The sequence below is a fragment of the Bombina bombina genome, chromosome 5, assembly GCF_027579735.1.
Source record: "Bombina bombina isolate aBomBom1 chromosome 5, aBomBom1.pri, whole genome shotgun sequence".
NCBI lineage: Eukaryota > Metazoa > Chordata > Amphibia > Anura > Bombinatoridae > Bombina > Bombina bombina.
The window spans coordinates 771,063,455-771,089,396 of NC_069503.1; the positions used below are offsets into that span (position 1 = coordinate 771,063,455).

At 37.8% G+C, this 25,942-nt stretch overlaps 2 protein-coding genes across 2 annotated transcripts in view; one reads left to right on the top strand and one right to left on the bottom strand.

Moving 5' to 3' along the window:
• Nucleotides 1–431, bottom strand: part of TSHZ1 (teashirt zinc finger homeobox 1) — a 122,688-nt gene extending 122,257 nt beyond the window's left edge. The window contains exon 1 of the mRNA XM_053714856.1: nt 1–431. This exon is cut by the window's left edge and continues 1,703 nt beyond it. The gene's annotated coding sequence lies outside the window, so the exon portion shown is untranslated.
• Nucleotides 432–1,569: 1,138 nt separating this feature from the next.
• Nucleotides 1,570–25,349, top strand: PTGR3 (prostaglandin reductase 3). The gene is made up of 2 exons (XM_053714857.1): nt 1,570–2,254; nt 24,289–25,349. The coding sequence occupies exons 1-2, from the start codon at nt 1,998–2,000 to the stop codon at nt 25,211–25,213; spliced, it is 1,182 nt and encodes a 393-aa protein (XP_053570832.1). The 5' UTR covers nt 1,570–1,997; the 3' UTR covers nt 25,214–25,349.
• The last annotated feature ends 593 nt before the right edge of the window (nt 25,350–25,942 follow it).

Genomic DNA, 25,942 nt, shown 5'->3' on the forward strand with positions numbered 1-25,942 from the left:
TATTCATTTGTTCTCTGCATTACTTTGTGAGATAAATAATTCCTCAATAGATAATGTTATTTTGACCATGGGGATAGAAAACTCCTTTGATCTAAAATAGTGACGAAATTAACAGTGGCTTCCAAGATCAAATACACTAAGATCCCTTGTTTGGATTTTGCATTGGCTGGCACTTTGTGGAAGGATTTATGAAGGCAGCGTGTTTTCTCTGTGTATGAGTGTGCGTGTTTTATTTCCCCCAAACACGTGCAACACTAGCAATGCTGAGACTTGCAGCCACGTGTAGCAAGTAGCAACAGGGATTCCCCGGGTTTGCACCCCTTGCCCTGATCCAGAAGGTGCCTTTGATGTGCGGGAGGATTCCTAGCGGCTTCCTCCGCTGACATGAAAGGCTTTCCTCGGCGGTGAGCAGGCGGCGGCTCTGGGTTGATTTGTATCACCTTGCTAGGGAAGTGAATATTTCGCACGGGAAGGGGAGGGACTTGTAGCTAAAAAAGCAGGCAGCTGCTCCTGGGCACAGTAATACGGTATATTAACCTCAAGTGCTCTCTCTTCATTAACCACTTGTTTGCCACAAAGACGTGTTGTGGCCTTAGCTGACAGCCAAGAGGCTGTTATAAACTGTATTGGCTGTATTTGTAATACATGTTTGAGAAAGACCATGTCATGGCCACTGCACACAAACATGTCTTTTTGCTTTTGCAAACCGTTTTGGTTAACACACTGCAGTGTTTATTTTACAATTGTGTCTCTAGGGCATTTGCTTTATGTCCAGCAAATTGTTGATCCAACTTAAACTGAAACAGATTTGCTGGAATCTCTATAAAGATTTGATTTATTTTTACATGCAGCCAAAAAGTGCTTATCTATAGCCTGGGATCTCACATAGTCCTAGAGGGGTTCAGGCTTAGAATTATAACCCTTTCTTAACGCTGGATGACTGTGCTATATATATATATATATATATATATATATAATGTGTGTGTGAGATTGCCCAATGTGTGCCTGCAGTCTTGGATGTTTTAAAGGGACATAAGACTCAAAATGTTTATTTCATGTAAAATGAAACAACAACATTGGGTTTCACGTTCCTTTCATGCCTATTTGTATATAAATCTCACTCTTTATACACACAGCCTTAGCACCCATAGATTTCATTGCACCTTAAATACATAAGACTTAGAACCTCTAGATCTATTTCACCTTATGTACACAGTATGAGCTCCTGTAGGACAATTTGTCCTGCACACAGTCAGGGCACCTACCTGTAGGACAATGATGCCTCATATATAAATATGGACACCTCTAGGACTTGTTACTAGTATACAACATTGCCCGTGTAAAGTAATCTCTTTTCACCTTGAAGTGCCCAGGCTGTTTGTATACGGTGTGACATTCACCTGGAAGTGTTAAGGCTGTATGTTTATAGGCTGAGATTGTCTTAGCAGTGCTCCTGGTGTGTTTATGATAAGATTCACCTAGAAGTGTTCAGTCTAAAGTGTGTGGGTGGTGCGATAAGTTAGAGGTAGTGTGTGTATATGGGTGTAATGTATATGTAAATATGTGTAAATAGGGTGAGATCGTTTACAGGTGATCATGCTGTGTGCATAAGCGGGAACCTAACAGTGCTCAGGCTGTGTGTATAAGGGGTGACAGGCTGCTGTGTTATTACAGGATGCAGACAGTGCACGAGCTGAACTTTGTTCCTGATTCATTTTAGCAACGGTGCTGGGGGAAGATCAGCTCCGGGGGATTTGGCCGCTTTTCTATCTGCTCTATTTTTTTTTTCTTTCCATCCTGAAGGTTTAGGGAAGAAAGCAGTGGGAGGGACGCAGGCAATAGCTAAGCTGTGTCAGTTTTGCATCCAGAGACCCGCCTAATTATTTATTTATATTGCACAGTGCCTGGATTTGCTTGTGTAGGAAACAGAGTGGGTGCCTGGGTCGGCCTGCTGAGCTGCTGTAGGATTTGGCCTGGTGTAAACTGCAGAAGCTGATATGAGCCTGCAGAGGATCAGGGCAAGCTCTGTGCGTCTGGCCCGTGGCTTACAAAGCATACGAACCCCGTGTAGTCGCTCTATTGTGGACATGTCCTATTCCCACCACTTTGTGGACTTTCATGGCTCCAAGATACCCAGCAACATGAAAAAGCTGGTGGTCACCAAGATCAGTCCAAACTTCAGAGAGGCTGTCACCTTGATCTCCAACGCCCCGGTGCCCGTGCCAGGGGATGGCGATCTCCTCATCAGGAACCGGTGAGCAACAACACTGTTGTATTTAATATGTAAAAGCGTAAACATTTTATCTTTATGGGCGAATCCCACTTTAAAATACAGAGCATTCAGATCATGGGTTACTTGTAGAGTATGCACTTGCCTGGCACGCCCCCATCAGCAGAACTGTACACTTGCAGTACAGCTACTTTGTATGAGTGTATATATATATATATATATATATATATATGTGTGTGTGTGTAATATATATATATATATATATATATATATATATATATATATATATATATTTACACTGATTTGCCCACAATGTAAAACTACTTTCAACCCTTATAGCAGAGTGAGTCGTGTTTCCAGCTGCCGAGGAGTTAAACTAAAAATCTATCGTTTAGTGTATTTTCAACTTTTAATGTGTCATTCTATATAATTTTGCTTCATAAAAACAAAAGTTCTAGCAGCCGCCATCTGGCGACTAATTTTGTTTTACTATCCAGCAATCCTGGCTGTGGCATCCGCTATGATTATGCACACATTTTACCTGAGCCACTGCTGCTAGGGGGTCGCAAAGTAGCCAGGTCCCGCGGTTAGTGGGATGTGCTCATCCATCAGGATCCCTGTCTGTGCCGCATGTCACTAACCAATGAATCAACAGGATGGGAAATCACTCCATGCAGTCAGCCCCTTGTCCTCTCTCTCTCTCCCCAGCATCTCTATCATCCTATCCTATGCTCGCCTCCCCTACTCATGGGAAACGCAACTTGGCTAAACAATTCTAACCAGGGCAATATGGGGATATACCTTTTATTAATCCGAATTCTTTTTTTCACACATTGTTTTGTTAAATTGTCCATATGGGTATGTATGTGTGAGTATGTATGTATGTGTGTGTGTGTGTGTGTATATATATATATATATATATATATATATATATATATAATATATATATATATATATATATATATATATATATATGTGTGTGTATATATGTATCGTGTTTAATTTAACAGGTTACCTATATAGGTTACCTATATATGTTCAGAACTTTGTAAACATCTGAGTTCACCAACCTTTGACGATGGTGTATAAGACTATTTGCAAAGTGGAGATGATGGTGTTTGTTACCAACACAATCATTCCAACCCATATTAGAGCCATCCCCACCTAGTTTTAGTAATGGGCTCCCAGGGACCATATCACAGGCATGCTTCCCATTAAGAGGCCCTATATATGAACCATTCCAGAGATTATTCTATCCAAATCCCAGAGCATCTGGGTTAAGTAAGCCTAGAGAGAACATGTTCAATTACACTGTACAATATCAACAATGCTTAACCTTGCCCTCTTAGAAGATCTCTCTATTGTACTGTGATACCTTCTCATGTGAATTCCTGCGGCAAATAATCGGTTAATGTTTTCTTCCATTGTAAACATTTTTTTCATTCTCTGTTTTTAAAAACTGACATTTTTCTTTTTTAACTCATGAAGTGCAGTTTTCTGTTTGAGTAGCCCTCTTCCAGTATTCTAAGGTTGATGACACTAGAATGTTAACCCATAAGATACATTTGAAATTACTGCATAGCCCTTTAATTTTATTAGATGAGTGGAGTATATGTATGTGTGTGTGTGTGTATATATATATATTTATATATATATATATATATATATATATATATATATATATATATTCTCATCTTAAAATAAGGCATATTGGAAATGCTTTGTTTTATGTATATAAACTAGCATTATATGCGACTGGTCTCTGCATTTGGTTAACCCTTTCGGTTCTCAGGATATTGCTATCATCCCTAAAAAATGAGATTGTGGGTGTGGCATCCCTTTTCTAAAGAAATTGCCTTGACCCTGTGAATTCACTGTATATTCTTGTGATGTCTGTTCTCAGCTCACATTCAGCTGATCTGAATACAAATATGAGTCTGAACCCAATATAACCCCAGCATTGCCTCTGTGACTGGAGAAAAAAACAACAGTTCTGACCTTCCAGTTCCTAATCCTGACCTGCTTTTTTGTTTTGTTAAATTCACTGTTAGATGTTAATATATAGATATTAAAAAAAAAAAAATGGATATTTTTTACTTTTTATTTTTAATACCATATATACATCACGGCTAATTATTTTATGGGTACATTTTTACCCTGAAAATGTATTTAACTTTATGCAATAAATCTTGCATTTTGGGATAAACTATAACTTAATTTTATTATGTGTTTAAATATACAGTGAGCATTTAATCTAACTGAGAATGCGAACCTAAATGTTTGTTTTCTTATTTCACATTTGTTTTAACGCCGATTTATTTCTTTTTTTGTGTGTGTGATCACTATACCAAGTGCTGATAAATAATATTAAATGATAATGATCAGTTGTGGTTTATTTTATTAGCATTCCTATGCAGTTGCTAATATTCATCTACTTTATATTTGTTCATTGCAAATCCTTTATTTCTTTGCAATGGAAATCCGATGCAATAATGCAAACTTTCTATATTTTGTAAAACTCTCGTACTATAATATACAGAAATCGACATTTTCACTTTGATGGGACTTTTCTCTTCTGTCATTTAATGGATTGTTTTAAAATAATCGTAACAGATTTTTGTTTTTATTTATCTTTTATTAGTTGAGTGAACGAGGCTTCAAAAGTAAAGATATATTTTAATTAGCTGTTTTATAATAGTTATAAAATGCAGAATTTAATTTGATCGCTTGGTTTTGTGTATATATAAGTAAAATATGGGAGCATCTCTGTATGTGTTTGTTTGTAAGTAACTGTATGTTATATATATATATATATATATATATATATATATATATAAAATCATGATACAAGTATAAATCAATATTTTTTTTATAAAACTACTATTTTATTAGTAATATTATTTGCATTACTTTTTTGGTAGCTTTAAGCATTTGTATTTTTTAGCATGTAATATTCCTCTTTATTCCCTTCGTTTTGATACTGAATAGGGTAGATTTGGTTCTGATGCCACCCAGGGATTCATTATTGGACTTTGTTACCTGCATGTGTGCAGTTATGTTGTTGCATTATTTGTATTGCTGGTGTTTCATGTCAGATCCTCTTTAGAAATACACAAGAAGATCAATCATCATTAAGACAAGCGTTTGCTATTTGTCGTGTAACGATTTCATTAATCGATACTTGTACTTAAGTAGTTACAACGAGGAGTTGAGAAGTTTTTTTTTTCCTGGATCAGTTTGACAGCTCATCACAGGTGTAAAGTGCTAACTTCCCAGATTAGTTACAAGAAATAAAGGCAACTTGTCAGTGATGCAGAGAGAACTAAGTAGTATATGGTTCAGGGCAAACTGCAGCCGAGACTCCTGACCCTGCAACATCCCTGTGCCACACTGTGCCTCTGACCCATGAAGGAGGAATTTATTAAACCCAGTTCTACTTGTTACAAGCAATTGGGATGTTATTTGGCCCTAGCACATCACTTGCCGTCTCCTTGCACAGCTCTACAATGGCTTTATATTCTTTTAGAAGCAACAAAATATTATAGAATCCCATTTTAGAGTAGAGCAGCTATTTCTAAATACTACTACATAATTATTTTTTTTACCCACTATAAGGTCGATGATAACCATTTTTTAATTCACACCTCTTTTAATTGTTTTTTTTTTTTTTAAATTTTCCTTATTTTACTTAATTTTCTGAATTCTACTTTTATTTCAACTTTGAACCTTTTTGTATTTTATTTAACTTTTTCTTCATTTCTATCATAGCTGAAATTTTAAAAAATGTTGTTTTAGCTTTTTACACCAGTTCAACCTGAATAATCATTTTTCCCCACTTATTCACTTTTTTTTTCTTTCTAGAGAGCGATCATTATTAAATGATCCCACTTTTTTTAACCCATGTTACAAGTGCAGGCTCGGGTAGGTCGGCACACACAAGGTTAATCTACCTATTTACATGCAGGGCACAACGTTGTGTGCTGGGGCTTTGCCTTACACTGGGGTAAATTGGGACTGCGGTGTAAATGTGTATAAGGACACAGCTACTCTTCTTTTTTTTTTTTTTTTTTTTTTTTTTCCTTTGGTGTAAAAAAAAATAAACTATAAATATTTTTCAACTAAAATTATTTTTGTAAACATTTTCTTATATTTGGAGGGTCACACTGTAATGTGTCAAGTTCAATTTAGATTCTTTCAGTTGCATTTTATTTTGTTTTTCAGAATCTATCTAATTGTATCCACCTGAATGTGTTTTTTTTTTGTTTCTAATTGTAGTGAAGAAAAGAGTTGCACAATCATTTAAATAAGGCAAAGCTCCCATCAGTTTCTAATGTGAAACATGCAGTAACTGAATCTAAGGTTGTCTGTAATGTGCAGGTTACTCTATTTGCCTGTATAATGAATCACATAGCATATGTTTAATTACAGTCAGAGTTTTAAATAGTAAACATTAAAAAACTCTTTTAAAAAAAAAGTGCTAGTTATTTGTGAAGAGATGTGGAGGAGAAGGTTTTTTTTAGACAATTTAAATATCACTTTCATATTTATAATTCATTTAAACTGGAGATATTGACTTGAAATGCTCCAGTTTAGTGAACGTGACAAACTTACTAACAACAAACCTCAGTCTATTTTGCAATAAGAGTCAGCAAATCTCTTAATATTTGTTATTTCTTTAAAGCTTTAATTAGGGTTTGTGACATCCAGGGAGCCAGATATCTGCTGCATTTTTTTGTTTTGTTTGCTAGTCATGGTTAGTGTACATTTTGCAAACACTGTAGTACAGTCCTAGTTTTATTTTCAGATGTAATTCCCATTTTATTCTGATTTACTTTGTTTATTTTACTGGCCTGGTATTTTTATAGGGAAATAGAAAATTTTATATAAACCAGTTCACTTGGGTTATGTTATTAAAAAACAAAGTATTTATTTTATATGTACATAGTATAATTCTGCAATTAATACTACATACAAATTAAATCCAGGAATAAAGCACTTGAGAACCCTCTTGTGTTTGTGTATCTTATCTACTTTGGCTGTGACAAATTAGAGCTCAATATAAATGACTTTGGGCATTGCTCTAAGCAATCATATAATATGTAGCTGTCAGTCAAATTGCAGCGTTCTTAAAGGGACATTAAACACTAAATACATGCTAGATAGAATGATGCATACAAAGAAAAAAATAGTCTGAGAATAAAGTGTAGATGTATTTTTTAAAGTTTCATTAGCTGTTTAAATATTGACAAAAGTGTAAAGAAAAGTGTAAAGCTGCCATGTTGTAACTTAGGTTACCTTCTCTGCTGTAGCCAATTAGGGACAGTTATACATAGGTCACTAGAGTGTGCAACCAATGGCTGTGTCGTATATAAGTGTTCTGCACTTCCATTTCTAACAGAAACTGAAAAGCTCACAATTTCAGAATGGAATTACAGGAAAGGGGGACAAAATAAATAATGCAATTATATTGCAGAGTTTTTTTTAATGCAGAATATTAAATGTATGGTAGATTTGTTTGTTTATTTCTTTATTTGAAATAGTAGTATTTTCCTCATTAAAACCATCACACAGGACATGCCCATTACACTGGACTGAGACTGGAAGTTGAATACACACATGCAGTTTTTTCATGTACAAAACCTCTATCTCTCCTTCATACCCCTCAATGAGAGAATAATTGGTGCTACTCTTTCCTATGTACATAGCTTTTCTACAGAGAAAATGTTTTACTCATATTCTCAGTGTAGTTGGGGATACAATGGGCCAAAGTAGCTACTTCAGATAAAGGTAAATTAGCTGTTTGCAAACAAATACATTCCAGCAATTAAAATAGACAATTGGGAAAACAATAAAGGGGACTACAATGTCCCTTTAAGTAAACAATTTTAGCTGTAGCTTCTCTGTGAGAAGTGGAACAAGCACACTATTAAGGAGTAATTTACAGTAAGAGCAAGCAAAATAAATAATATCTATTGCAGGGGTTTTAGGATTCAGTGTTCTCCTTAGGGTCTTTTTAGCGGGCGTACCACCTGACTGATTTTACTGAAAATGTAAACCAATATTAGTTAACATTAGTAAATATTAAATGTTTTTAATAGTTTTTGCTCATATTATCATTCAATCAATGTATGTTTAATTATGCAATTCATTTGTGCATTGAATAGCTTAAAGGGACAGTCAAGTCCCAAAAAACTTTCTTGATTTATGTAGGGCATGTTATTTTAAACAACTTAACAATTTACTTTTATCACCAATGTTACTTTGTTCTCTTGGTATTCTTAGTTGAAAGCTAAACCTAGGAGATTCATATGCTAATTTCTTAGACCTTGAAGACCGCCTCTAATCTGAATGCATTTTGACCACTAGATGGCATTAGTTCAAGTGTTTCATATAGATAACATTGAGCTCATGCACTTGAATTTACCCTGGAGTGAGCACTGATTGGCTAAAATGCAAGTCTGTCAAAAGAACTGAAATAAGGGGGCAGTTTGCAGAAGCATAGATACAAGGAACAACATGTTGGTTATGCAGAAATGGGGAATGGGTAATAAAGGGATTATCTTTCTTTCTAAACAACAACAATTCTGGTGTGGACTGTCCCTTTAAGTAACATTCATAAATGACAGAAAATTTAATAATATTGCAAACTACTACACAGTTCCCGCCCGGCAATGTTATAATGCCACCCAGCATTATTTAAATTTTAAAATGCAATCCTTCATAAAATATTTAAAGTCTCTCTCTTAAAGGGACACACCCATAGAATGCTGGGTTTTTACTGCCCCATCTTACAATTACAAGAAGCCCTCAATGCAAGGTGCATTCAAAAGTCTACTTTAGCCCTTTTTCACATTAGATCTGCCGCATGAGCACACACCTAGTGCAGTTCTTGTTGGTTATATAAATGCAAATAATCGGCTACACTATATCCACTATTCCCCTACCAATCAGTGTACATGTATGTGTAGATGAATCATGTACTGGGTGTGCACTCGTTCTGTAACTGCCCATTAAAAAAACAAACACAAAAAACTAAAACATTTAAAGCTACTGCTTTAAATCCCCTGCATACTATAACACATATTATTTTTGTACACAATGTGACCCAAGTAAAAACCAAATAGTTGAATGGAAATTTGAAAGGCAAACAATATCATTGTTTGTAAAAGGCAACATATATCACTATTTAGTTTGCATTTATATACATTGCATTGATAAATATATAAGTGAGCAGATATATAAAAAAACACGAGTAGATTACAATATCTTTTCATGCTGAACATGGAAGTTGGGGAAACCTGCAAGATTGTTTTATATTTATAAATATAGAGCAAAAATAAAACCACACTCACTTTTTAGTCTAAAAGAACAGCAAACATCTTTATTCTAGGTGACATTTTGTAGACTGTCTCCCCTTCCTTCTGGTCTGAGTAAGGGGAGACAGCCCCCTAGATGTCACCTAGAATAAAGATTATTGCTGTTCTTTTTGACTAAAATCCAGTGAGTGCAGTTTTTATTTTGCTCTATTTAGTAGTAAAGTTTTTTTTTTTGTTTTTTTTTTTAACCTGCATCATGGTTGCTGACCTGTACATAGTGAGAATGCAGATTCATATATATACAGGGAGTGCAGAATTATTAGGCAAGTTGTATTTTTGAGGATTAATTTTATTATTGAACAACAACCATGTTCTCAATGAACCCAAAAAACTCATTAATATCAAAACTGAATATTTTTGGAAGTAGTTTTTAGTTTGTTTTTAGTTTTAGCTATTTTAGGGGGATATCTGTGTGTGCATGTGACTATTATTGTGCATAATTATTAGGCAACATAACAAAAAACAAATATATACCCATTTCAATTATTTATTTTTACCAGTGAAACCAATATAACATCTCAACATTCACAAATATACATTTCTGACATTCAAAAACAAAATAAATCAGTGACCAATATAGCCATCTTTCTTTGCAAGGACACTCAAAAGCCTGCCATCCATGGATTCTGTCAGTGTTTTGATCTGTTCACCATCAACATTGCGTGCAGCAGCAACCACAGCCTCCCAGACACTGTTCAGAGAGGTGTACTGTTTTCCCTCCTTGTAAATCTCACATTTGATGATGGACCACAGGTTCTCAATGGGGTTCAGATCAGGTGAACAAGGAGGCAATGTCATTAGATTTTCTTCTTTTATACCCTTTCTTGCCAGCCACGCTGTGGAGTACTTGGACGCGTGTGATGGAGCATTGTCCTGCATGAAAATCATGTTTTTCTTGAAGGATGCAGACTTCTTCCTGTACCACTGCTTGAAGAAGGTGTCTTCCAGAAACTGGCAGTAGGACTGGGGGTTGAGCTTGACTCCATCCTCAACCCACCCAAACCAGTACTCCACCTCCACCTTGCTGGCGTCTGAGTCGGACTGGAGCTCTGTGCCCTTTACCAATCCAGCCACGGGCTCATCCATCTGGCCCATCAAGACTCACTCTTATTTCATCAGTCCATAAAACCTTGAGATATTTCTTGGCCCAGTCTTGACGTTTCAGCTTGTGTGTCTTGTTCAGTGGTGGTCGTCTTTCAGCCTTTCTTACCTTGGCCATGTCTCTGAGTATTGCACACCTTGTGCTTTTGGGCACTCCAGTGATGTTGCAGCTCTGAAATATGGCCAAACTGGTGGCAAGTGGCATCTTGGCAGCTGCACGCTTGACATTTCTTAGTTCATGGGCAGTTATTTTGCGCCTTGGTTTTTCCACACGCTTCTTGCGACCCTGTTGACTATTTTGAATGAAACACTTGATTGTTCGATGATCACGCTTCAGAAGCTTTGCAATTTTAAGAGTGCTGCATCCCTCTGCAAGATATCTCACTATTTTTGACTTTTCTGAGCCTGTCAAGTCCTTCTTTTGACCCATTTTGCCAAAGGAAAGGAAGTTGCCTAATAATTATGCACACCTGATATAGGGTGTTGATGTAATTAGACCACACCCCTTCTCATTACAGAGATGCACATCACCTAATATGCTTAATTGGTAGTAGGCTTTCGAGCCTATACAGCTTGGAGTAAGACAACATGCATAAAGAGGATGATGTGGTCAAAATACTCATTTGCCTAATAATTCTGCACTCCCTGTATAATGGGTTTGTTGAACTGGACTCAGTGAAACTCCCATCTGAACAACAAGTAAGCAAGCACCACAGAATTACTGCAACCACCTTTAATGTGTCAAAACAACGTAAAACATAACGTTTTGGCCCCTCACAGAGGCCTTGGTCACATACAAAGTAAAACACAACCTATACATATACGATTTGTATTTTTATGGACATTGAGAAACGCATACATTAAGATTATGTAGAGTTAAATAAAAATTACTATAGCACCTTAATTTTTCAATAAAAAGTTTAAGAAAATCACATTTTTTTCCCCCCCATACTGGGAGATATGGGGGGGGGGGGAAATGTGATTTTCTTAAAAATTACTATAACACCTTAATTTTTCAATAAAAACTTTATTTAAATATACAGAATTTTAATGTACGTGTTTCTCAATGTCCAATACACGATGGGAGCATAAAAATACAAACCGTGTGTATATGTATGTATGTGTGTGTATATATATATATATATATATATATGTGTGTGTGTGTGTATATATATATATATATATATATATATATATATATATATATATATATATATATATATATATATATATATATATATATATACAGGGAGTGCAGAATTATTAGGCAAATGAGTATTTTGACCACATCATCCTCTTTATTCATGTTGTCTTACTCCAAGCTGTATAGGCTCGAAAGCCTACTACCAATTAAGCATATTAGATGATGTGCATCTCTGTAATGAGAAGGGGTGTGGTCTAATGACATCAACACCCTATATCAGGTTTGCATAATTATTAGGCAACTTCCTTTCCTTTGGCAAAATGGGTCAAAAGAAGGACTTGACAGGCTCAGAAAAGTCAAAAATAGTGAGATATCTTGCAGAGGGATGCAGCACTCTTAAAATTGCAAAGCTTCTGAAGCGTGATCATCGAACAATCAAGCGTTTCATTCAAAATAGTCAACAGGGTCGCAAGAAGCGTGTGGAAAAACCAAGGCGCAAAATAACTGCCCATGAACTGAGAAAAGTCAAGCGTGCAGCTGCCAAGATGCCACTTGCCACCAGTTTGGCCATATTTTAGAGCTGCAACATCACTGGAGTGCCCAAAAGCACAAGGTGTGCAATACTCAGAGACATGGCCAAGGTAAGAAAGGCTGAAAGACGACCACCACTGAACAAGACACACAAGCTGAAACGTCAAGACTGGGCCAAGAAATATCTCAAGACTGATTTTTCTAAGGTTTTATGGACTGATGAAATGAGAGTGAGTCTTGATGGGCCAGATGGATGGGCCCGTGGCTGGATTGGTAAAGGGCAGAGAGCTCCAGTCCGACTCAGACGCCAGCAAGGTGGAGGTGGAGTACTGGTTTGGGCTGGTATCATCAAAGATGAGCTTGTGGGGCCTTTTCGGGTTGAGGATGGAGTCAAGCTCAACTCCCAGTCCTACTGCCAGTTTCTGGAAGACACCTTCTTCAAGCAGTGGTACAGGAAGAAGTCTGCATCCTTCAAGAAAACCATGATTTTCATGCAGGACAATGCTCCATCACACGCGTCCAAGTACTCCACAGCGTGGCTGGCAAGAAAGGGTATAAAAGAAGAAAATCTAATGACATGGCCTCCTTGTTCACCTGATCTGAACCCCATTGAGAACCTGTGGTCCATCATCAAATGTGAGATTTACAAGGAGGGAAAACAGTACACCTATCTGAACAGTGTCTGGGAGGCTGTGGTTGCTGCTGCACGCAATGTTGATGGTGAACAGATCAAAACACTGACAGAATCCATGGATGGCAGGCTTTTGAGTGTCCTTGCAAAGAAAAGTGGCTATATTGGTCACTGATTTGTTTTTGTTTTTGAATGTCAGAAATGTATATTTGTGAATGTTGAGATGTTATATTGGTTTCACTGGTAAAAATAAATAATTGAAATGGGTATATATTTGTTTTTTGTTAAGTTGCCTAATAATTATGCACAGTAATAGTCACCTGCACACACAGATATCCCCCTAAAATAGCTATAACTAAAAACAAACTAAAAACTACTTCCAAAACTATTCAGCTTTGATATTAATGAGTTTTTTGGGTTCATTGAGAACATGGTTGTTGTTCAATAATAAAATTAATCCTCAAAAATACAACTTGCCTAATAATTCTGCACTCCATACATATATATATATATATATATATATATATATATATATATATATATATATATATATATATATATATATATAGCATCTGCTATGTATTTGAGCCGTTCCTCAGAGAGCAGGAGATTGTGTGGGAGGTATTATAATGACTACATACCCTTAGTTTCAGACTGCAGACGTCCCTAGGGGTAAATATATAAGTAAGTGGCTTTCCGTCCTCTTCACATCTGCATGGGCTCTGCTTTCAGACTTCTATAGATTGATCGGCTGCTACTGAGATCACAAACAGAAAGTAAAAGTAAAACAGCCATTTTACTAATGTGTGCTAAAAGCAACCACTAGATGGAGCTGGTTTGCAATAAATCACATACAAATCAATGCAGTACAAATACATCTGAAGATTTATATAGTTTTTTTAAATTGCGTAGTCTCGCGGTTTTAAAACCGCGTCGATTGATCGCAGTTTAAAACCCCATCCGCGATTAATCGTGCAGCCTATATAAATATATAATAATATTAATAATTACACAAACTATGGAGTCACAATCTTTAACAATATGTATTTTTTTTTTTATTGAAACTGCATTTAATTACATTATAACTTTTTGCAATTTTAATAAAAAGTGGCATACTGGATGCTCTATAACAGTTAAAGGGACACTGTACCCAAAAAAATTCTTTCATGATTCAGATTAAGCATGCAATTTTAAGCAACTTTCTAATTTACTCCCATTATCAATTTTTCTTCAATCTCTTGCTATCTTTATTTGAAAAAGAAGGCATCTAAGCTTTTTTGGGGGGTTCAGAACTCTGGACAGCACTTTTTTTTTATTGGTGGATTAATTTATCCACCAGTCAGCAAGAACAACCCAGGTTGTTCACCAAAAATGGGCCGGCATCTAAACTTACATTTTTGCATTTCAAATAAAGATACCAAGAGAATGAAGAAAATTTTATAATATGAGTAAATTAAAAAGTTGCTTAAAATGTCATGCTCTATCTGAATCATGAAAGAAAATATTTGTGTCCAGTGTCCCTTTTAATAGTGCTACCATTAAGCGATTTTGGGCCGATTCCAAGTGGTGCAAGGAGCATAAATGTGATCACGAGATTGCTGTGTTTTTAACTCTTAAATTCATACTACAATGTGGCAATGTGTGTTCGTATTGCAAGTACATGCAATCGCTTGAATGAAATTGCATTTATGCTCAAATTTTTCACATAGAGGTTGACTTTGGCGGTTTTTTTTTTTAGTTTTTTGGGCAGCAAAAGATCTAAATCACTTTAGTGCAATGTTTTTCTCTTTTTTTCTGTAATTTGTAGTATTTTCTGTAATGTTAAAATATATATATATATATATATATATATATATATATATATATATATATTTATTTACATAGCTTCTAATAAGATTGGGATCAACATCTCACAATAATATTGGCTTATATTTGAGCTGCAAAAACAAATATACTTCTATCTGCTAAATATACTTACCTAGTTCAAATAAAATTGGGATTAACATCTCGCAATAATATTGAATTATATTTATGCTGCAAAAAATTTGCCTGTTAAATATGCTTTTAAATTTAAATAAAAACTTCTGTCTGCTAAATATACTTACATAGTTCAAATAAGATTGGGATAAACATCTCACAATAATATTGACTTATATTTATGCTGCAAAAAATTGCCTGTTTAAATTTAAATAAAATAGGGATCTTAGTCACACAATATGATCATATTCTGCTAAGCCAGTCACCGCTTACAAGGTGTCCCATATTAGACTGGTCCTAACACTAACCAGTTTCCACACTGCAGCAAGTCTATATTATTGCGAGATGTTAATCCCAATTTTAGTATATTTGACAGACAGAAGCATATACAAATATGCCATGAAAGAGTGGGCTTAAGTGGTTGGATGTGCACCGATACTTTTTGTTGTCTTGTAATTGTTTTGGTCACTTCGGTAGCACTCCCACAATATGTGTGCTAAGAACAAACCGTCCTTTTGTGGTGTGCTTAACCAACAAACCCCTTTGTTGTGTATGTATATATATATATATATATATAGTCAGGTAGAAAACAGCACTCTCTGGACTTAAGTTTTAAACAAATATATATATATAGCGGTTTAGGGGAGCTTAGAGGTTAGTGGGTACTTTTGTAATGGGGCTTGTGGCAGTTTAGAAGTTAATAGTAGGGTTGCACTGATACCATTTTTTTTAAGACCGAGTACAAGTACCAATACTTGTTTTCAAATACTCACCGATACCAATTACCGATACTTTTTTTTTTTTTTTTTTTTTTAATGTCATGTGACAGTTAACCAAGCACAATACAGACTAATTATTTAAGATTCCTTCTTTATAATTATGAAGGACTGTAACTTAAGTCATTATGAAATAATAAAACAGTTTTATTTGTCATAAAGTTCACAGAACATGTTTATAAATAAAAATATTACAATAAAATATATTAATAATAACAACAAATATAAAATCACAACCAACCAAAAGTGCAATACAGTAAAAAATAGAACAGTGCACTGTTTAATCATGGCGAACAACACTATGGGCTAAATTACATTTGACTGGTAAGCTTTACCAATGCTCTCATTACATGTCCTACTCCATTAAAGTCTATGGAGTTGGAAATGTGAACAAAGCATTGATAAAGTTTACCAATCAAATGTAATCTAAATCTAATCCTATAATTGCAGGATGAGTGTTCATTGGAATTAACTTAATTTTTGCCATGAGTACTCTTCCTGCAATTATATAAGCTAACCTATGGATGTTCCTCAGAGTACAGTATGTTTTGAACATCATTGTGCAAGATGAGAACTAGCAAAAAGGCAATTTAGCAATTAGAATAAATTTTCAAAAGTTAGTGGCAAGTTCTTTTTAAGGAACAGAAGCCTCTCAGCAAAAACAGACTTATAGCTGAACATGCAATCAGTAAGGAGGCTTGACTCTAAGTTGAACAGTCTTTCACTTTCCACACTACTGCATGGGGCAGAAAGATATTTTTGGACCATTTTAGCCAGAGCTGGAAATCTCAGTTTATTAACTGACCAGTACTTCAGGGGTTTGTCTGAACGAGGTACAGTGATCTCTCCTACAATAATACAAATAACAGCAATTTGTATTGGCAGAACAGTAGTAAACAATTTTTAGTTTAGTCTCCACTTCAGCTTAAAACGAAATGGGAACATGCAGTTTGAAAAAAACACAAGATAGCATATGGGTAGGAAGTGGAGGTATCGGTTTAAGTATCAGTGCATTTGCATGAGTACAAGTACTCATGCAAATACTTGGTATCGGTACCGATACTAGTATCGGTATCGGTGCAACCCTAGTTAATAGTGTGGTGGAGTAGTTTGCGATGTGAAGTTGTGACAGTTTAGAGGTTAATCGTGTAGCGGGGTACTTTACAATGTGGAGGTTTAGGGATTAATAGTGTAGCGGGGTACTTTATGATGTGGGGGTGTAGGGTTTAATAGTGTAGCGGGGTACTTTGCGGTGGGGGTGTGGCAGTTTAGGGGTTAATAGTGTAGCGGAGTAGTTTGCAATGTGAGAGTGTGGTGGCTTACGGGTTAATAGTGTAGCGGGTTACTTTGTGGGGTGGGGGTTTGGCATTTTTTAATAGTGTAGTGGGGTACTTTGCGTGGGCTATGTGGTGGTTTAGGGGTTATTAGGGTAGGGGGCTTATTGAAATGCGGGTTAGCACATGTAGGTTGTAAGTTGTTTTTTTTTTTTTTGTTTGTTTTTTTTTTTCTCTTGTTAAGTGTATCCAGTCCACGGATCATCCATTACTTGTGGGATATTCTCCTTCCCAACAGGAAGTTGCAAGAGGATCACCCACAGCAGAGCTGCTATATAGCTCCTCCCCTCACTGCCATATCCAGTCATTCTCTTGCAACTCTCAACTAAGATGGAGGTCGTAGGAGGACTGTGGTGTTTTATACTTAGTTTATTTCTTCAATCAAAACTTTGTTATTTTTAAATGGTACCGGAGTGTACTGTTTATCTCAGGCAGTATTTAGAAGAAGAATCTGCCTGCGTTTTCTATGATCTTAGCAGAAGTAGCTAAGATCCTTTGCTGTTCTCACATATGCTGAGGAGTGAGGTAACTTCAGAGGGGGAATAGCGTGCAGGTTTTCCTGCAATAAGGTATGTGCAGTTAAAATATTTTTCTAGGGATGGAATTTGCTAGAAAATGCTGCTGATACCGTAATGCAAGTAATGCAAGTAAAGCCTTAAATGCAGTGATAGCGACTGGTATCAGGCTTATTAATAGAGATACATACTCTTATAAAAGTGTATTTTAAAACGTTTGCTGGCATGTTTAATCGTTTTTTACATATGTTTGGTGATAAAACTTATTGGGGCCTAGTTTTTTCTACATGGCTGGCTTGAATTTTGCCTAGAAACAGTTCCCTGAGGCTTCCCACTGTTGTAATATGAGTGGGAGGGGCCTATTTTGGCGTTTTTTTGCACAGCAAAAATTACAGACACAGACATCCAGCTTCTTCCTGCATGATCCAGGACTTCTCTGAAGGGCTCAAAAGGCTTCAAAAGTCGTATTGAGGGAGGTAAAAAGCCACAGTAGAGCTGTGGCAGTTGTTGTGACTGTTTAAAAAACGTTTTTGTCATTTGTTATTCCGTTTTTGGTATTAAGGGGTTAATCATCCATTTGCAAGTGGGTGCAATGCTCTGCTAACTTATTACATACACTGTAAAAATTTCGTTAGTGTAACTGCATTTTTTCACTGTTATTTCAAAATTTGGGAAGATTTGTGTTTCTTAAAGGCGCAGTAACGTTTTTTATATTGCTTGTAAACTTGTTTTAAAGTGTTTTCCAAGCTTGCTAGTCTCATTGCTAGTCTGTTTAAACATGTCTGACACAGAGGAACCTACTTGTTCATTATGTTTTGAAAGCCATGGTGGAGCCCCATAGGAGAATGTGTACTAAATGTATTGATTTCACCTTAAACAGTAAAGATCAGTCTTTATCTATAAAATAATTATCACCAGAGGGTTCTGTCGAGGGGGAAGTTATGCCGACTAACTCTCCCCACGTGTCAGACCCTTCGCCTCCCGCTCAGGGGACGCACGCTAATATGGCGCCAATTACATCAGGGACGCCCATAGCGATTACCTTGCAGAACATGGCTGCAATCATGAATAATACCCTGTCAGAGGTATTATCTAGATTGCCTGAATTAAGAGGCAAGCGCGATAGCTCTGGGGTTAGGAGAGATACAGAGCGCGCAAATGCTGTTAGAGCCATGTCTGATACTGCGTCACAGTATGCAGAACATGAGGACGGAGAGCTTCAGTCTGTGGGTGATATCTCTGACTCGGGGAAACCTGATTCAGAGATTTCTAATTTTAAATTTAAGCTTGAGAACCTCCGTGTATTGCTTGGGGAGGTATTAGCTGCTCTGAATGTCTGTAACACAGTTGCAATTCCAGAGAAATTGTGTAGGCTGGATAGATACTATGCGGTGCCGGTGTGTACTGACATTTTTCCTATACCTAAAAGGCTTACAGAAATTATTAGCAAGGAGTGGGATAGACCCGGTGTGCCCTTTTCCCCACCTCCTATATTTAGAAAAATGTTTCCAATAGACGCCACTACACAGGACTTATGGCAGACGGTCCCTAAGGTGGAGGGAGCAGTTTCTACTTTAGCAAAGCGTACCACTATCCCGGTTGAGGACAGTTGTGCTTTTTCAGATCCAATGGATAAAAAATTGGAGGGTTACCTTAAGAAAATGTTTATTCAACAATGTTTTATTTTACAGCCCCTTGCATGCATTGCGCCTGTCACTGCTGCGGTGGCATTCTGGTTTGAGGCCCTAGAAGAGGCCATCCAGACCGCTCCATTGAATTAAATTATTGACAAGCTTAGAACGCTTAAGCTAGCTAACTCATTTGTTTCTGATGCCATTGTTCATTTGACTAAACTAACAGCTAAGAATTCCGGATTCGCCATCCAGGCGCGTAGGGCGCTATGGCTTAAATCCTGGTCAGCTGACGTGACTTCAAAGTCTAAATTACTCAACATTCCTTTCAAGGGGCAGACCTTATTCGGGCCTGGCTTGAAGGAAATTATTGCTGACATTACTGGAGGCAAGGGTCATACCCTTCCTCAGGACAGGGCCAAATCAAAGGCCAAACAGTCTAATTTTCGTGCCTTTTGAAATTTCAAGGCAGGAGCAGCATCAACTTCCTCCGCTTCAAAACAAGAGGGAACTGTTGCTCATTCCAGATAGGCCTGGAAACCTAACCAGTCCTGGAACAAGGGCAAGCAGGCCAGGAAGCCTGCTGCTGCCCCCAAGACAGCATGAAGGAACGGCCCCCTATCCGGAAACGGATCTAGTGGGGGGCAGACTTTCTCTCTTCGCCCAGGCGTGGGCAAGAGATGTTCAGGATCCCTGGGCGTTGGAGATCATATCTCAGGGATATCTTCTGGACTTCAAAGCTTCCCCTCCACAAGGAAGATTTCATCTTTCAAGGTTATCATCAAACCAGATAAAGAAAGAGGCATTCCTAAGCTGTGTGCAAGACCTCCTAGTAATGGGAGTGATCCATCCAGTTCCGCGGACGGAACAAGGACAGGGATTTTATTCAAATCTTTTTGTGGTTCCCAAGAAAGAGGGAACCTTCAGACCAATCTTGGATCTAAAGATCTTAAACAAATTCCTCAGAGTTCCATCATTCAAAATGGAAACTATTCGGATCATCCTACCCATGATCCAAGAGGGTCAGTACATGACCACAGTGGACTTAAAGGATGCCTTCCTTCACATACCGATTCACAAAGATCATCATCGGTTCCTAAGGTTTGCCTTTCTAGACAGGCATTACCAATTTGTAGCTCTTCCCTTCGGGTTGGCCACTGCCCCGAGAATTTTTACAAAGGTTCTGGGCTCACTTCTGGCGGTTCTAAGACCGCGAGGCATAGCGGTGGCTCTGTATCTAGAAAACATCCTGATACAGGCGTCAAGCTTTCAAATTGCCAAGTCTCATACAGAGATAGTTCTGGCATTTCTGAGGTCGCATGGGTGGAAAGTGAACGTGGAAAAGAGTTCTCTATCACCACTCACAAGAGTCTCCTTCCTAGGGACTCTTATAGATTCTGTAGAGATGAAAATTTACCTGACGGAGTCCAGGTTATCAAAACTTCTAAATGCTTGTCGTGTCCTTCATTCCATTCCACGCCCGTCAGTGGCTCAGTGCATGGAAGTAATCGGCTTAATGGTAGCGACAATGGACATAGTGCCATTTGCGCGCCTGCATCTCAGACCGCTGCAATTATGCATGCTAAGTCAGTGGAATGGGGATTACTCAGATTTGTCCCCTCTACTAAATCTGGATCAAGAGACCAGAGATTCTCTTCTCTGGTGGCTTTCTCGGGTCCATCTGTCCAAGGGTATGACCTTTCGCAGGCCAGATTGGACGATTGTAACAACAGATGCCAGCCTTCTAGGTTGGGGCGCAGTCTGGAACTCCCTGAAGGCTCAGGGATCCTGGACTCAGGAGGAGAAACTCCTCCCAATAAATATTCTTGAGTTGAGAGCAATATTCAATGCTCTTCTAGCTTGGCCTCAGTTAGCAACACTGAGGTTCATCAGATTTCAGTCGGACAACATCATGACTGTGGCTTACATCAACCATCAAGGGGGAACCAGGAGTTCCCTAGCGATGTTAGAAGTCTCAAAGATAATTCGCTGGGCAGAGTCTCACTCTTGCCACCTGTCAGCGATCCACATCCCAGGTGTAGAGAACTGGGAGGCGGATTTTCTAAGTCGTCAGACTTTTCATCTGGGGGAGTGGGAACTCCATCCGGAGATGTTTGCTCAACTGGTCCATCGTTGGGGCAAACCAGAACTGGATCTCATGGTGTCTCGCCAGAACGCCAGGCTTCCTTGTTATGGATCCAGGTCCAGGGACCCGGGAGCAACACTGATAGATGCTCTAGCAGCTCCTTGGTTCTTCAACCTGGCCTATATGTTTCCACCGTTTCCTCTGCTCCCTCAACTGATTGCCAAAATCAAACAGGAGAGAGCATCGGTGATTCTGATAGCGCCTGCGTGGCCACGCAGGACCTGGTATGCAGACCTAGTGGACATGTCCTCTCTTCCACCATGGACTCTGCCTCTGAGGCAGGACCTTCTAATACAAGGTCCTTTCAATCATCCAAATCTACTTTCTCTGAGACTGACTGCATGGAGATTGAACGCTTGATTCTATCAAGGCGTGGCTTCTCCGAGTCAGTCATTGATACCTTAATACAGGCTCGGAAGCCTGTCACCAGGAAAATCTACCATAAGATATGGCGTAAATATCTTTATTGGTGTGAATCCAAGAGTTACTCATGGAGTAAGGTTAGGATTCCTAGGATATTGTCCTTTCTCCAAGAGGGTTTGGACAAAGGCTTATCAGCTAGTTCTTTAAAAGGAGAGATCTCTGCTCAGTCCTTTTGCACAAGCGTCTGGCAGAAGTTCCAGGCGTCCAGGCATTTTGTCAGGCTTTGGTTAGGATTAAGCCTGTGTTTAAAACTGTTGCTCCCCCGTGGAGCTTAAACTTGGTTCTTAAAGTTCTTCAGGGAGTTCCGTTTGAACCCCTTCATTCCATTGATATTAAACTTTTATCTTGGAAAGTTCTGTTTTTGATGGCTATTTCCTTGGCTCGAAGAGTCTCTGAGTTATCTGCCTTACATTGTGATTCTCCTTATCTGATTTTTCATTCAGACAAGGTAGTTCTGTGTACCAAACCTGGGTTTTTACCTAAGGTGGTTTCTAACAGGAATATCAATCAAGAGATTGTTGTTCCATCATTGTGTCCTAATCCTTCTTCAAAGAAGGAACGTCTTTTGCATAATCTGGACGTAGTCCGTGCCTTGAAGTTTTACTTACAGGCTACTAAAGATTTTCGTCAAACATCTGCCCTGTTTGTCGTTTACTCTGGACAGAGGAGAGGTCAAAAAGCTTCGGCAACCTCTCTCCTTTTGGCTTCGGAGCATAATAAGCTTAGCCTATGAGACTGCTGGACAGCAGCCCCTGAAAGGATTACAGCTCATTCTACTAGAGCTGTGGCTTCCACCTGGGCCTTTAAAAATGAGGCCTCTGTTGAACAGATTTGCACTTTTGCTTCTTTGGAGGCTGTTTTTGGGAGAAAGGTTCTACAGGCAGTGGTTCCTGCCTTGTCCCTCCCATCATCCGTGTACTTTAGCTTTGGTATTGGTATCCCACAAGTAATGGATGATCCGTGGACTGGATACACTTAACAAGAGAAAACATAATTTATGCTTACCTGATAAATTTATTTCTCTTGTAGTGTATCCAGTCCACGGCCCGCCCTGTCATTTTAAGGCAGGTCTAAATTTTAATTAAACTACAGTCACCACTGCACCCTATGGTTTCTCCTTTCTCGTCTTGTTTCGGTCGAATGACTGGATATGGCAGTGAGGGGAGGAGCTATATAGCAGCTCTGCTGTGGGTGATCCTCTTGCAACTTCCTGTTGGGAAGGAGAATATCCCACAAGTAATGGATGATCCGTGGACTGGATACACTCCAAGAGAAATAAATTTACCAGGTAAGCATAAATTTTTTATTTTTTTTTGTGGCTTTTTGTGCTCCCCTGAGAGAAAACTGTTTACTTTCCACTTGTAATACGCGCAATAGCCGATGTGCGCAAAAAGCCAAAATCGAGCACAGTTAGCGCGGCGTCGCTTAATAGGGCTCCATTTGTTATCTAGCCCATTGATGTCACCAGAATATCAGCATGGCATTGTAGGTACATTCATATTATGTTTATTTTATTTTAGGGGATATAAGATTATCACGTTTTGACCATCTGTATTTTTACATTAATATAGGCTCCTTTATATATTCAATCTTTCTGTTAACTAAGTTCATCCTCTGTGAACCATTTCCTATAATTTACAGCCAGGTAGTTTTGGTGTTGCCACCAGTAGCATCAGTATTTTGAATGCATAAGTATAAGGCACTGTACCAATTTCTTTTGTTTTAAAAATAAATGTTTACAGCTCATGACCAGTGTGAGTTCTTTTTTCATTAGGGTGCGTGTTTGTCATGGTGGCTGTACTTATATGTTGTGGGGACAATGAGCTCACACTATTTCAGAACAGTGCAAGGATCAGTTAGGTTATTGACTGTTCTTACTCTGTACCTTGTTGGGTTTTTTTTGTCTGGCCTGATATTTTTGTGTCCTGCTGACCATTTTCTTCATGCTATGCCCTACTGCCCATTTTCTTCATACTGCAGCCTGCTCCCATTACATCCTACACTCTGCTGGCTATTACCTTCATGCTGTGCCCTGCTGACCATTACCCACATCCTACCTCTAATTGGCCATTACCCACACAATGAGCCCTGTTGGTCACTACCTGCATATTTTGCATATTTTTTAGAATGCATCAACTTTTTGTTTCTGAAGATGTGTGTATGTATAATAAATACATAATATATTATATTTTTATAAAAAAAAGTGAACCAGGTAATAAGATACATTGGCAAGACATCTGGGCCTATTTGGCTAAATGCTGTATTGAATTATTTTAATCTAGCAGTATGCATGTGTGTGATTTCTAGTCACCCTGGTAGACGTCCATACCCTAATGTTTCTATTACCATGACTTTTATAATGTATACCAGAAAAAAAAACTACATTTGGGCATCTCAATGTTTTTCTCTGTGCAAAATAAGATGATAAAAGTGTATACCAGTAATGCTAACACATTTTTGTTGATCCCCACAGATTTGTTGGAGTTAATGCATCCGATGTCAATTTCACCTCTGGTCGGTATGATACCACAATAACACCTCCATTTGATGTTGGATTTGAAGGCACTGGAGAAGTTGTAGCGATGGGTCTCAGTGCTAGTAAAACCTACACCATTGGCCAACCGGTAGCGTATGTCGCAACTGGTTCATTTGCAGAGTACATAGTTGTACCAGCTAATGTGGCCATGCCAGTGCCTTCAATTAAACCGGATTACTTGACTTTGCTTATTAGTGGTACAACAGCGTACATAAGCTTAAAGGAACTTGGAAATCTATCTGAAGGAAAAAAAGTTTTGGTAACTGCAGCAGCTGGTGGAACAGGCCAATTCGCTGTGCAACTTGCAAAAAAAGCCAAATGCTATGTGATTGGAACATGCTCTTCTGATGAGAAAGCAGGATTCTTAAAATCAATTGGTTGTGACCTTCCAATTAACTATAAAAAAGAAAATGTGTTTTCTATTCTAAAGAAGGAGTTTCCAGAAGGTGTAGATGTTGTATATGAGTCAGTTGGGGGTAGTATGTTTGATAACTCAGTCCGCTCTTTGGCACCCAACGGCCATCTTATTATTATCGGTTTTATTTCTGGTTATCAATCATCTGGAGGCATTTTGCCTATTAATGCTTCAGCTTTACCTGTTTACCTGTTAAAAAAGAATGCCAGTATCCATGGGTTTTTTTTGCCTGAAAACATGGCTGGATATAAAGAAGCAATCGTATCACTAGTGAAACTCCAGACGAGTGGAGATTTGATTTGTGAAGTTGACTATGGAGATCTGTCCCCTGAAGGCAGGTTTACTGGTTTGGAATCTGTATTCCGTGCAGTAGATTACATGTACATGGGAAAAAACATAGGAAAAATTGTAGTGGAGTTACCTCATCCTGTCAACAGCAAGCTGTAAAAACAGAATAGTGACAAGTGAAAATGGGGAGGTTCTTCCTGTAAATTGATGCTTCAAATGCAGAGGTTAATTAAATTGTTATTAAGATTTGGTAACATTATATTTGTAAACAAATAAATAGTTTATTAATCTAAAACCATGAACTTGTTTTGTTATGTATTCACTTAGAACAAACATAAGAATAGTATTTTTTATCTCCTAGATATACTTTCATGATCTTTGATATTATATATCTAATACAGAATGTCTCAATCACATTTGCAATAGGTCCTGCCTTAAAGGAACCTGAAACCCATTATTTTTCTTTTGTGATTCAGATACCGCATATCATTTTAAACTTTTCAATTTACTTCTATCAAATTTGCTTCATTCTTTTGGTATCCTTTGTTAAGCTAGCTGAATACATTGAGTGAGCCAATGACAAGAGGCATATATGTGCATCCACCTATCAATGGCTTGCTCCCAGAAGTGCATTGCTGCTCATGAGTCTACCAAAGTATGGTTTTCAAGAGAATTAAGTTAAATAGGTATTAGAAGTAAATTGGAAAGTTGTCTAAAATTGCATGCTCTATCTAAATCATGAAAGTATTTAATTAAAGTGATGGTAAATCCAAGCATTTAACAAATGCTAAGATTTACCATCACAAAAAATAAACGTTAGTTTCTCAATAAACGATATTAAACTCACCCTATCTGTAAGGAAAGAAGATCGCTAACACAGCACCTCCG

What these genes read in the sequence shown, in the direction of transcription:
- PTGR3 (XM_053714857.1), top strand. Translation starts at nt 1,998, where the DNA reads ATGAGCCTGCAGAGGATCAGGGCAAGCTCTGTGCGTCTGGCCCGTGGC. An exon ending in GATCTCCTCATCAGGAACCG is followed by an intron (nt 2,255 to 24,288) that starts GTGAGCAACAAC and finishes TGATCCCCACAG; the next exon opens with ATTTGTTGGAGTTAATGCAT.